General features: G+C 41.7%; 1 protein-coding gene across 1 annotated transcript; it reads right to left on the bottom strand.

Annotated features, from left to right (window-relative positions):
• Positions 1-8: 8 nt before the first annotated feature.
• Positions 9-1,600, bottom strand: LOC111461149 (probable pectinesterase/pectinesterase inhibitor 21; the record flags this gene model as incomplete). Its single annotated transcript, XM_023104647.1, has 3 exons — positions 995-1,600; positions 531-927; positions 9-454 (listed from the first exon to the last, which is right to left on the bottom strand). Coding segments are annotated over exons 1-3 (1,449 nt in total), but the record flags the coding sequence as incomplete, so codon positions are not given.
• Positions 1,601-14,947: the final 13,347 nt, after the last annotated feature.

Here is a 14,947-nt window from a genome sequence, read left to right on the forward strand (position 1 = left end):
TCGATTTGGCATTGCATGATGATGGTTCTTGAGTATTCCTTCCATGGACGGCCGAGGTAGGACTTGCTGATATGGCGAACAGGAAAGTACTCAGGGTCGGAAGAGATGACGCAGTTCTGGAGTACGATACCGGTGGGCTCTTTCCTCTCGGTTCGGCCTTGGGCAGTGACAATGCATTGTTGATTCTCTAATGGCTTCCTCACTAAGATCTTACAATTCTGGAACACGACAGCAGCGTTGCCAAAGATGAAGTCGATGGTGCCAGTGATGATGCAATCTCGGTAGAATTGACGATGAGTGTGGGCGTAGAGAGTATCTTGATAGCCATCCATTCTACAATTGTAGAAGATGGACATGTCGGATTGAACTCGAAGTGCCACGGCCTGATGTTTTTCAGCCCCAGCCGAATTCTCGAACCATAAGTCTTTTCCAATGAAGTTGACCCCATCCACCGCTGTTAAGAATATGAAAACATGTTATCACTTGGTTGAATTCACAAGAATGTGATCATAAACTAAACGCTTACTTACCAACGGTAGCAGTTTTGAATGTGTTTACTCCATCCTTGAAATTCTTGCTACCAGTGATCTTGGTCTTATCCATGCCATCTCCAATCATCATGACATAGGTCATGGATTTGTCAACCAATACTTGCTCTTCATAAACTCCTTCCTTAACATAAATAATAAAGGTTTTATTGCTAAACTTCGGGACCTCTTGAAGAGCTTCAGTGATTGTCGTATACTTTCCACTTCCATCTTTAGCCACTACCAGATCGGCGTTAACGTTAGCGCCAGTGGCTTGGAGTAGCCCCCGCCTATCATCGACCCATGATGGCTCTTCCTCATCGTACTCGTCTACTCGGAGTTGTCGCCCAAATGATTGAAGCCCCAATGCACGCCACAAAGAGGTCACAATGGCTGTAACCTCACCCACCATCGACAACCCATTGAAGCCCCAATGCACGCCACAAAGAGGTCACAATGGCTGTAACCTCACCCACCATCGACAACCCATTGATGGTTATTTCTCTAGACGTCTTCAACAAATTGGTCATCTTTTCCCCAGTATCACCAGGGACATTCTTGAAGCCATCCAAACAAGTTTCTTGATACGTCAATGCGCCACTCAACCAAAGCCTAAGAGTCTCAATATAATTATCGATTCTATTCACAGTAAAACTATCGGTGACTTTATCAAATGACGTTAAAAGATCGTCAACTGCATGATCAATGAGCTCTTCGCACGCATCAACCGCTTGCTTAGCCATTGGGTCAGTAGCTGATTCTTTCAAAGTGGGGGAATTTGCAATGGCCAATTTGAGTTGATCAACGGCATAATGGAATCCTGCCTTGATCAAGTCTCGTGGGTCTTTTGAGTCGCCGGTTGCATTCACCAGAACTTTCTCGCAGGTTTCGCGATAAGATGTCGGTTGACACAGAGACTTAACCGCTGCGGTGGACACAACGTCCCCCGCTGTGCCGCCACCACTAGCATCGTCGTTGATATTGTCGGCCGCCACCGCCATGGCGGCTAGAAACAGAGATAACAGCATAAAGGTAGCGATTTTGTTCTTGCATCCACCGCGGTCATATGCCATGTTTAATCTTTTATTCCACTTCTTTTTCTTTTTTTCTTTTTTTTGTTGGCTAATGGGAAATGGGAAATTGGAAGCTGAAGAATTGCTTGATTTCTTCTGTTCAACAATCGACTGTTTTTATAGTTGAACATTTTAACTAATTTCCGACATTACCGTTAATATAGTTAAAGTTGGAGAATTCTGTACCGGTAATTTTTTTTAAATAAAATTTTGATTTTTCTTTCTCTAAATTTAGCTGGTGAGTACTGATTTTTTCTAAATTTAGGATTATATTTAATTAATTTTAGCTAATTTTGTGTTCAGAATCTTCTGTGATTACGTTAATTAATTAAATTAAGTCATTTTTTTGTAGTAATCATTAATTATTTAGAAGTTAATTAACTCAGATAAAATTAATATATTTATAGTTAGAACAATTGTGTTTAATTATACCAATATCAATAGCATAAGAACACTATTAATTTTGCTTCAATTTATCTTATGAACTACTCATAGATAAAATTCATCTAATTTTGAAATTTTGAATTGGATTAATTAGAGGGTTAGAGAGTTTTTTTTTTTTTTTTTTTTTAAGATGTTTATCCTATGAACTATGTTGTTGGTTGTAAAATTTATCGAATTTCGAATTAGATCAATTAAAAAGAACAGTTTTTTTCAATGGGTTTGAATTGAATTTAAATGAAATCGAGCAGATGAAAGAATTGAATTTTTTTAATCTTACAAGTTCCATGAACAAAAGAAATTGTATATGGTCCCCCAAAAGAACAGATTTTTTAATGTGCCCTAAATTTCTAGCTTTCAATATCCATTTGAAAGGCAGACTATGGGATGGGTCAATTCTGGTAGGGTATCCCCATAGGTGGAGGGTCTCATGATTCTCTTTGCTTTATTTCTTTCTCCTACACTAAAACGAGATTCAAATCTAATAATTTGAATGGAATGATATAATAGTTTTGCTTGAAGAGCCTCGACTTGTAAGACACCAACATCAACGAAGACCATCTAACCTAATTTGGAGAAATCCTTCTCAAAATCTGTTTAACCTCATATCCAACATGACAAACATATGATAACATAAATTAATGAAAAAAAGTAGTTAATATAGGATAAATATTATTTTTCATAACAAAAATTTGATATAAATATTTTGAATTGACTTTACAAATATATATATATATTTTTTTTACTTTTATGTTCATCCTAAGGCGTCACGTCGGCGAGATCAAATAGGGAGCAAGAATATTAGTACCTATTGACAATTGTTGAGATGGGTATCTAGATATCCTTTCATCTAAAAATTTGATGGTGACATCTAGATATCCTTCTCCGTGGCACTGGTAGTAAGTACTATATGGTTCGGAGCTTTAGCGGGTCTATTAATCAAGATCAATCGTTTATTCCGGGATGCGTTGGTATTCCCATTTTTTTTCATTCTAGTTATTGACTTGGGAATGGGTGAAGAAGATTAGAAAAACAATCAAATATTTGTGACTAATCCCCTTCTCTTCTTCTTTTTTTTTTTTTTTAGAGTTTTTAGACTTAGAATAAGTTAGAAAAGAGAAAGAATAAAACTGGATTCATCTTCCGTCAAACTTGGACTCGGCCGCGCCGTGTTCCAATTGAATTAATAAAAGAGTGAGAACGAAAATGAAAATGTGATGGCTAGGGCAACAATATCTTACAAGATACTTAAATGCAAAACCTTACTGCCATTTTAAATTTAGAAATTACTGTATTACTATATTTTATATTTGATTGCAACTGAATCTTTTAAAATTTTACCAACTTCTCTTTTTTTCTTCATTTTGGATTGGAAAATAGAAGAGTTGCCTGAATAAAAAATACAAGGGAGGTTCATGGCCAAGGGTAAAGATGCCCGAGTAACGCAGTTATTTTGGAATGTACTTGTTGTGTAACTGAACCAACAAAAAAAAAAAAAATATATATATATATATATATATATATAATAATAATAATAATGGGGGTCGTCGATAGAGCCGAAAACTCCTGCGAACGTCGGAGTTTTCGCTCGCACACGACCCACAAAGGGCGTACGAGGGCTGGGATGTCAGAGAATTGGTCCCCGACCTTCAGCCACCCCGAAATGACCTGCAAAGAACGAAAACAGTGAAAAAAAAAACGATAAGGGACAGAAAACCTCGACGGAACTCCAGCGAAGCCGAACCATACGAAATCATGTGAATGTGTATGTATGCTATGTATGCTGCTTAGTTTGATGTGATAGGTTATGCATGTGACGATATGTGGTTCTTGATTGATTATGGCATGTTTGTATGGAATATGTGAATGTGAACAACATGAATTGTATGACATGAAACACGGTAAACTGTCTGGAATCATAACCCCGATAGAAATGTGTATGAAATGTAAACCGAAAATGCGAATGACATGAAGCATGGAACGTGACAGGGGGGTTATGGTCATTAAAGATAAATGTAGTAATAGGGGGACCTCATGCATTGTGTGTGTTCATGCATCTAGGGGGATACCCCCATCCCATCACGAGGATACGGACATGTACATCCAATGGTAGGACAACGATCGTTATGCATTGCATAGCGCTACTGTGACGGTTCTAGTTTTAACGGGTCCCAACATAAGGGGCTCCCAGAGTATACCCACCGGATAAGGACAGTAGCCCAGTGGTGTGTGAACTAGCTGGTGAGCCCATACTCGCACGTATGGGCTGTCTATAGAGTATATGGTACACGTCCACGATTACCCGTTAGGATTGCACCGTAGAAAAAACGAAACGAAACAAAACGAAATAATAGGTCTCATCTTTTCATTGCATGTGATTGTTGCATAACCCTGATAGGGGTCACTTACTGAGTATTCTAGAAATACTCAAGCCTCGTGCTACTTTACTTTTGCAGATAAGAGCAAGGCACCCATGTGACAACGACGGCGACATTGTACACCTTGGGATCGTGGCACATGCATAGGATAGTTGTTTGTTTTTTTCCATTTCATAGTCTAGGCTGAATTCGGTTTGCATTATTAGTATAGGTTGAAATATTTTTGCATAATAAACCATTGAGTAGAATAAAACATTCATTTGGCTTTGTCACTTTCCCTTTATTTTCAATAATGTTCTTCTTTTTTTCTGGTAATCATTTTCTCTTGCACGAGGTAATAAAGGGCGAGAGTACGTCGCATTTATGAATAGGGCCCATTTAATGTATATTCCGCATTTCAAGGTGTAGTAATGACCTTAGATTAAATAGGTAAAATATTAGGGTCGTTAAAGTTGGTATCAGAACTCTAGGTTATAGATCTTGTAGACTAGCCTATAGAGTAGGCTTGGCATGTTCCACGGTCCAATAACCGGTGCCCCCGTCGTTGCCACGTATACCTTAAGTAGGATGAAAGATGCATGATCTTTGTGAAATATTTAATGTGATTGGCTTTAAATGATGCATGACATGATACTGTATGAAAATGTGTTGTGATGTGAACTGATGTAATGCATGTGTTTACGTTTTACGTTATGATAGTTATGTTTTCTTCTATATGAATTATCATATAGGATGTAGGAAATGTTATAAGTAAGTCATAAACTTAGCTAAAATCCTTTTCTTGGTTTCTAGAACCATGCCACACAGAGAACTTAGAAGAGGTAGGAGAGGGAGAGGACGACCTCCCCTTAGGAGAGGGGGAAGAGGAGAAGCCGATAGATGCTCTTCCCAAGAGGGGTCAACTACCGGACCATATGCGTTTGTACCACCTCTTGAATATGCACCTCCCCCACAAGCTGTACCCCCTCCTGAATATGCACCTCCCCCACGAGCTGTACCCCCTCCTGAATATGCGCCACCCCCTCAAGCCGCACCATAGGCCGGGTTAGACCTTGCCACAAAGTTACTGTTGGAATCCCAACAAAAAAACTATGCAAACCATGCTAGACACACAACCCGCCACGTTGTTGGCTACGCAACAAGTCGCGGCAATGGCCACGCAACCAGCCAACGCGGTGGCCACGCAACCAGCCAACGCGGTGGCCACGCAACCAGCCAACACGGCGACCCCACAACTAGCCATCGCGGTGGCCCCGCAATCGGTGGATGCGATAGCCATACAACCGGTCAACAACCCGCATCCGGATAGGGGTGCGAGTTGGTTAAAGGATTTCAGACGGTATTACCCCCGCCCTTTTGTCGGTTCAAAGGAAGATCCCACAGCAGCTCAGATGTGGATCGCAAACATGGAAACGACCTTTGAATCAATGAGATGCTCTGATGAACATAAGGTGGCGTGTACGACATATATGTTTCAAAATGATGCAGAAGTGTGGTGGTCGGATAATAAATAGAGCATCAACCCAAGCGGGGGAATTACAACGTGGGAAACCTTTAAGGAAGCCTTTCTAAAATATTATTATCCAAAGGAAACCCGTCTAAAGAAACAACAAGAGTTTAACCACTTAACCCAAGGTGATCGCACGGTGGATCAGTATGATTAGGACTTCATGAGATTGAGTAGGTTTGCACCGTCATTAGTTGACACTAAAGAGAAACAGATAGAAAAATTTGTGTTGGGATTGAACCCGAAGACGCGCCGCATGTTAGAGGCATTTAACCCAAAAACCTATAAAGAGGCCCTAAGGGCGGCCAAGGCCCTAGAGGAACCCCCAGAGGAAAAGAAAACGGAGCCAACGGTTGTCACAGGGAGGAAACGCCCTGTCAAGGTCGAAACCACAGAATTCCAACCACCGCCCCAGAGACCTCGATATCAGAGTAGGCCACCAGCTCCACCCCCAATGGCTCGATACCTAGCAATGGAGAAGCCCCTGTGCCGTAACTATGGAAAACAACATGTTGGGAGATGTTTGGCGGGCTTAGGTATGTGCTATATTTGTGGTCATGCAGGTCATTTGGCCAGAACTTGCCCTACAAGGAGCTCGGGAAATCCAAGGGAACCCCTTAGAGGACCAGTCATCTAGGAGCCCACCATACAAACTCGCCCACAGACCAGGGCATATGCAACGACTAGTAAAGAGGCGAGAATATCTGGCACCGTGGTGACAGGTACGCTTTCTATACTAGGACACTTTGCATTGACATTGTTTGATTCTTGTTCTACCCATTCCTTTGTTGCTTTACCATTTGTTAAACAAGCAGGGTTCGAGTAGAACCCTTAATGCATGTGTTGTCGGTCGGTACCCCAGCAGGGGTAGACTTAGTTACGAAAAATAGAGTAAAGGACGAACAAGTGGTAATAGCGGGACAAATCATCCACGTAGACTTAAAGGTAGTAGATATGACAGATTTTGACGTCATACTAGGAATGGACTGGCTAGTCGAAAACTTTGCTAGCATAGACTGCCATAAGAAAGAGGTGATATTCACACCTCCCAACGGACTTACCTTTAAGTTTAAAGGAACCTCCACAGGTACCACCCAAAAATAATATCGATGATGAAAGCGAGACGCCTGATACAACAAGGGGTGGGCGTTTCTAGCCTGTGCAGTAAACACAAAAGGAAAGAAAAAACCCATAGATACGGTACCCATAGTAAACGAATCTATGGATGTCTTCCCGGAGGACCTCCCGGGAATTCCTCCATCGCGAGAGGTAGACTTTGGAATAGATCTGGAACCAGGAACGGGACCCATCTCTAAGGCCCAGTATTGCATGGCACCAGTAGAACTAAAAGAACTTAAATCACAACTGCAAGACCTATTAGATAAGAGCTTCATTCGACCTAGCGAGTCCCCTTGGGGTGCACCAGTGTTGTTTGTCAAAAAGAAAGACGGCTCAATGCGTTTATGCATTGATTATAGGAAATTAAACAAGAGGAGGGTAAAGAACAAATACCCATTACCCCGTATTGAGGACCTATTTGACCAACTACGTGGGGCGACAGTGTTTTCTAAAATAGATCTTCGATTAGGATATCATCAAATTAAGATTAAAAATGAAGACGTACCGAAAACAACCTTTCGAACCAGATATGGCCACTACGAGTTTGTGGTGATGTCTTTTGGTCTCACCAATGCCCCAGCGGTATTTATGGAATTAATGAACCGAGTATTTAAGGAGTGCTTAGACTCGTTTGTGATCGTGTTCAAAGACGATATCCTGATATACTCGAAAATGAACCTAGAAGACCAAGAGCACCTTCGCAAAGCCTTAACTATCCTAAGGGAGAACAAGCTGTATGCCAAATTCTCCAAGTGCGAACTTTGGCTACGACAGGTTTCGTTTCTGGGGCACATTGTGTCTAAAGACGGAATCTTCGTAGATTCTAATAAGATAGAAGCGGTCACGAAATGAAAGCACCCAACAACGGTCACCGAGATATGAAGTTTCTTGGGATTGGTGGGCTACTATCGAAGGTTTGTCCAAGACTTCGCTAGAATAGCCACGCCTCTCACCCAATTGACAAAAAAAGATGTACCTTTCGTTTGGGATGATACTTGTGAGGCCAGCTTTCAAGAGCTAAAACAAAGACTAGTATCCGCCCCAGTGCTCACAGTTCTAGAGAGTTCTGTGGGACACGTGATTTACAGTGATGCATCCAAAAAGGGGCTAGGTTGTGTACTGATGCAACATGGCAAGGTTGTTGCGTATGCATCACGCCAACTAAAGGATTACAAGACTATCCTACACATGATTTGGAGCTGGCAGCAGTAGTGTTCGCGTTAAAAATTTGGCGACACTACCTATATGATGAAAAGACCCAGATCTATACGAACCACAAAAGCTTAAAATATTTGTTTACGCAAAAAGAATTGAACATGAGACTACGTAGATGGTTAGAGCTGGTAAAAGATTACGACATAGACATCCAGTACCACCCTAGAAAAACAAACATAGTCGCTGATGCATTGAGTCGAAAAGCAGTACACTCGTCGGCCGTCATCACCAAAGAGCCACGAGTGCGAACTGATTTCGAACGGGCTGACATAGCGGTAATAACCGAAGAAGTTGCAGCCCAAATAGCTCGACTGACAGTGCGTCCCACGCTTAGACAAAGGATCATAGACTCACAACGTGGGGATCCATGCCTAAGCAAAATCTTAGACCAATTGAAAGTAGACCCAGTGGACGGATTCTCCAAGTCAACAGATGACAGATTATTATGTCAAGGACGTTTATGTGGCCCACCCATGAGCGAAATAAAGAATGAAATCCTAATTGAGGCACACAACTCACCCTTCTCGATACATCCAGGTGGAACAAAGATGTATCAAGGCTTGAAACAACACTTCTGGTGGCGAAGTATGAAAAAAGATATCGCGGAGTACGTGAGTAAGTGTCTGGTGTGCCAACAAGTAAAAGCCCCTAGGCAGAAAATCATCGGGCTACTACAACCTCTAAGTATACCGTTATGGAAATGGGAAAACATTCCCATGGATTTCATAGTAGGCCTACCCAAAACATTAAAGGGTTATACAGTAATCTGGGTGGTCGTGGATCGTCTGACAAAGTCGGCCCACCTACCGGGTAAGGCAACATATACGGTAGACAATTAGGCCCAACTGTATGTGAAAGAAATTGTGAGGTTGCATGGGGTACCGGTGTCAATTGTGTCGGATCAAGACCCGCATTTCACATCGGCCTTTTGGCGCGGACTCCAAAAAGCGATGGGTACCCGCCTCAACTTTAGCACCGCCTTCCACCCACAAACGGATGACCAAACAGAACGGTTAAACCAAATCCTGGAAGACATGCTTCGCGCATGCGTTATGGATTTCACAGGGAGTTGGGACACTAAACTGCACTTAATGGAATTCTCTTACAATAACAGCTTCCAAGGAACCATTGGGATGGCACCCTTTGAAGCGTTGTATGCAAAAACAATTTAGATCCCCATTGTGCTGGAACGAAGTAGGAGAACGAGAACTTGTAGGTGAACGAGAACTTGTAGGACCCAAATTGGTTCGCATCACCAACGAGGCAGTACAGAAAATTAGAGCAAGAATGCGAACCGCATAGAGTAGGCAAAAGAGCTACGCCGACGTTAGGCGTAGGAATTTAAAGTTCGAAAAGGGGACCCAGTGTTCCTAAAAGTAGCTCCTATGAAAGGCATTCTAAAATTCTGATGAAAGGGGAAGCTAAGCCCCCGATTTATTGGACTGTTCGAAATTTTAGAAAGAGTAGGTTCGGTAGCTTACAAACTAGGTTTACCACCTTCGCTTTCAAGCGTACACGATGTATTCCATGTGTCCATGTTAAGGAAATATATTGCAGACCCTACGCATGTAATAGACTTCAAAGCTCTCGAAATCGAGGAAATTTTAAGTTATCAGGAGAAACCAATTGAAATCCTAGCCTGAGAAGTGAAAGCCTTACGTAATAGAAATATATGTTTCATTAAGGTATTGTGGCGTAACCATCAAATCGACGAAGCTACGTGGGAACGAGAGGAGGAAATAAAGAAAAAATATCCCAAGTTGATCCACAAGTTTGAGACTTTCGAGGACAAAAGTTCTTTTTAGGGGTAGGTAATGTAACGGAACAAAAATAATAATAATAAAAATAATAATGGGGGTCGTCGGCAGAGCCGAAAACTCTGGCGAACACCGGAGTTTTCACTCGCACACGACCCACAAACGGCGGACGAGGGCTAGGATGCTAGAGAACTAGTCCCCGACCTTTAGCCACCCCGAAATGACCTGCAAAGAACGAAAACAGTGAAAAAAATGAGAAGGAACAAAAAACCCCGATGGAACTCCGGCGAAGCCGAACCATACTAGATCGACGTCAAAACCTTCATTTTACATCACAAAAGTAATCCCAGAACCCTTTACACACATCAGGAGTAGGTTTTAGACGAATCCCTTACGCTGAACACCGTCGACAAGGAAGACCGAACGTTGAACTTCCGAACTCCTCCAGATCCAGGAGTGTGAGACTGTAACAACCCAAAATAATGATAATATGTATTTTGTAATTATTTGTTGTGTTTGATGATAATAATAATAATAATAATAATAATAATTAAGTAAAAATAAATAAATAAATAATTAATTAATTAATTAAAAAAAAAAGTCGAAGCAGCTGCTGTAAAGGGAAATGAGGGGCGGCGGACGCGTAGCTGGAGGCGTGGGATTGACGAGGGGATTATCAGAGGAATGTGGAAGCGTATTAGAGCTTGATTAGGCTTTAAAAAGGGAAGAAAAACGAAGAATGGAGATGGAGAGAAACCCAAAAAACAGAGGAGGAAATTGTTGGAGAATTCGAGTTTTTGGTTGCTTAAAATTGGACATCAATCGAGGGTAAAGGAAGAGGGGTTGTTGCTGAGGAAACTTTTGAGGAAAAGGATACGGCCCCGAGCTGAATCGGACGGTAATTCGAAGGTAACGAAAAAAAACCCATATCACCGAACCTTTAAATCTCGATATCTTGATTCATACTGCATAATAAATTATGAAATAAGGCTTGTTAGAACCGTAGTTAGGAGATCTATAAAGTTGTTGAAGAAATCAGCACGAAATTCGAGCTGTAGAGATGAAATTTTTGCTTCGGGACACAACGGGTATTAAGGAAAAAACATTGGAAAAATTGCAGGGAGGAGAGGTTGAAGACGAGCGCGTGAAGGACACGCGAGGCGTGTGGGAGGCCGCGAGTGGAAGTGCAACTGTGCGAGGATCAGGCGCGTGAGAAAACGATATTGACCTTGTGTTGGCGCGTGAGGGCGCGTGCGAAGGTATTTTTACTCCCGGTTTGTCCCGTTCGACTCCTTTTGACCTGTCCTATCAAAAATGATCTATACTTATGTTGAAATCGATAAAATATAGGTCTAATAGGAAGGAATTGTGTTGAAATACTATTAAACGTACATTCAAGGGGGAAAAGGAGTTCGCAACCAAGTAAGTAGCGTAGCGACCTTTGAACTAGTTCTTAACTTGTTTTACAACATGTGAGTATGTTGTTTACCTGATTAAGAGCTTGATAAGTTATGATGAACTTTGATGATATTTAGTGTTTATTGTATATTGTGACTGCTTGCCTGTGATGTAAGCGTGATATAAATGATTGTCAGAATGTTCTACGTGTTGATCATGATACATGTATGGAAGCATGCAGTAACTGTGAGTATGTTATGCATGTTAATGGAAAGGTTATGACTCTAGATATGCTTATTGGTGGTTGAGCTATGGCTTATTTACTGAGTATGATAGTCTACTAATTCCCGCGGAGTTCCTGGCCAACGCGCTGTGTGCTAAGTCAGGGAGCATGAGTACTCCTGACCGTTGGTATATGAGATAAATAGGCCGCCAGAGCAATTAGTAGACGGGCCGTATTTGACCGAGAGCGAGTCTTACATACGAGTCCGAAAACTCTAGATAAGCATATTGAGAGAGAATCAGTAACCTAGCTGGAGGTAGCTGAGATACCTCATTAACGAACAGATGACCCTAGTAAGAGAACTAGGAGTCAGTGATGAATAAAACGTACAAACACCTGGAAAGATTAGTTATGAACCCGTGAATGATAAGCTAGCTACTTACTGAGTAATCTAATTACTCATCAGAATTATTATAACTTTTCTTTCCAGATGTAGATGCTGCAGGCCAGCCGAGGACGAGACCAGCGGGCTAGAGACTACTGGGAATCCATGTCTGGGTCTGTTATGTAATTATGTTTCCGTTGTCAAGAATTTACCTTAGTCGTTTTAAGTTTTTTTTTTAAAGTACTGTTTTTTTTTAATATTTTACTGGATGTTTTTTTTAGAAATACTTTGAATTTTATGATTGGATATCAGAGTCTCTTAATATTGTCGATGTTAACTCCTGTTAATCGTTGACGATAAGCGGGTGTTACAGAGACCCTTACAAACGAGATTTGTACCAAAAACGGGGTTAGGGTGAAGAAGAGTCTCGAGAACGGAGGAAAAAAGAGGGAAAAAGAACGTTGAGACGACGTTGTCGAGGAGAGAGAAAGGCTGCCGGAAAATCGTGCAGGCAGTCGGGCGAAGAGGACGAAGTCCGACCCGAGGGCCGGATCCCGCAACCCGAACCGAACCCAGTTCCCTTAGGTCGGCCCAGATCCTGACGGTTCCCGCGGCGAAAATGCTTTGGCCCAAACGGCATACGCCAGTCCGCCTACACTTCTTTCCTTCACCTGCGAACGGCCCTTCACCCGCGAAACGGCCCATCACCTGCGCACGGCTCATCACCCGCTAACGGCCCGAGACCTGCGAGTGATCCGATAACTCGCGGCTCGACCCGAGACCCCTGCAAACTCGTTGCTCTCTTATTGTGCCACGTGGCACGTCTGCAGTGCGGCTCCGGCGGCTTAATCGGCTCGGCGGCTTATTCGGCTGGGAAAATCTATTTCCAGCCCATTTGACACTGTTCCGACCCTCCCAGACCTAGTTTCGACCCTCTTTAAGGTAAAATGGAACATTTTAAGGTCGTATTTCACAAATTCAAGTTAGAAAATTAATTATATTTATGAAACACTAATGAAAGTGACGAATGAACTGATAGGAACCAATGACCAACGGAGGCGTAGAACGTTCACGAGGAGCTAGGAGCTTACGTTATATTCTAGGGAGTACTTCGACTAAGGCCTACCAAGTAAGTGGCTCACCCGTCGTAGGTTACGCGTTATTTGCTGTATGTTGGCATGTGCCCGTGGATTTGCACGTGTCATTAAATTGTATGGTAGTTTAATATGCTTAAGTACGAAATCATGTGAACGTGTATGTATGCTATGTATGCTTCTAAGTTTGATGTGATAGGTTATGCATGTGATGATATGTGATAGATTAAATTGTATGGTAGTTTAATATGCTTAAGTACGAATGATTATGGCATGTTTGTATGGACTATGTGAATGTGAACAACATGAATTGTATGACATGAAACACGGTAAACTGTCTGGAATCATAACCCCGATAGAAATGTGTATGAAATGTGAACCGAAAATGCGAATGACATGAAGCATGGAACGTGACAGGGGGGTTATGGTCATTAAAGATAAATGTAGTCATAGGGGACCTCATGCATTGTGTGTGTTCATGCATCTGGGGGATACCCCCATCCCATCACGAGGGTATGGACGCGTACATCCAATGGCAGGACAACGATCGTTATGCATTGCATAGCGCTACCGTGACGGCTCTAGTTTTAACGGATCCCGGCATAAGGGGCTCCCAAAGTATGCCCACCAGATAAGGACAGTGGCGCAACGGTGTGAGAACTAGCTAGTGAGCCCATACTCGCACGTATGGGCTGTGTGTAGAGTATATGGCACACGTCCACGATTACCTGTTAGGATTGCACCGTAAGGAAAACGAAACGAAACGATAGGTCCCGTCATTTCATTGCATGTGATTGTTGCATAACCCTAATAGGGGATCACTTACTTGAGTATTCTAGAAATACTCAAGCCTCGTGCTACTTTACTTTTGCAGATAAAGGCAAGGCACCCATGTGACAACGACGGCGGCATCATACACCTCGGGACCATGGCACATGCATAGGATAGTTGTTTGTTTTTTTCCATTTCGTAGTCTAGGCTGAATTCGGTTTGCATCATTAGTATAGGTTAGTATAGGTTGAAATATTTTTGCATAATAAACAAACATTCATTTGGTTTTGTCACTTTCCCTTCATTTTCAATAATGTTCTTTTTTTTTTTCTTGTAATCAATTCTCTTGCACGAGGTAATAAAATAGGGCCCATTTAATTTATATTCCGCATTTCAAGGTGTAGTAATGACCTTAGATTAAGTACGTAAAATATTAGGGTCGTTACATGTTGTGTTTGAAACAGTGTTAACAAGGAATCCGTGGGGATTTCCAGATATATTACTCAAAAAGATCGACCCAATCGCCTAGTCGATTGGAATTGAGAAAATTCAGTCCCCGTTGTTACAATCATACGATTCATGGGGAGATAAAGAAATAGATCGAACCAACCGTCTGAGTCACCCTTTTCCAATCCAAGGAAGATGCAAAATTACATATATTAAACATATTTTAGATTTAAATATAAACGAACCAAATCCTATTTCTTATTCTAAATTAGGATTTTCGGGAAAAGGAATAAACAAACCATGGATAAATCCAAGAGACTCCTTCTTAAAACCAAACGATCTTTTCGTAGGCGTTTGCTCCCGATTCAATCGGAGGATCGAAATGATTATAGAAACGTGAGTTTAATTAGTCGATTTATTAGTGAACAAGGAAAAATATTATCTAGACGGGTAAATAGATTGACCTTAAAACAGCAACGCTTAGTTAGTATTGCTATAAAACAAGCTCGTATTTTATCTTTGTTACCTTTTCATAATATCAGTATCTATGGATTGATCACGAGCCGAAATATGGTTAGGGCCCTTATGTGTCTTGAGCTTATACTGAATGCA

The sequence above is a fragment of the Cucurbita moschata genome, unplaced genomic scaffold (genome assembly GCF_002738365.1).
Source record: "Cucurbita moschata cultivar Rifu unplaced genomic scaffold, Cmos_1.0 Cmo_Scf00024, whole genome shotgun sequence".
NCBI lineage: Eukaryota > Viridiplantae > Streptophyta > Magnoliopsida > Cucurbitales > Cucurbitaceae > Cucurbita > Cucurbita moschata.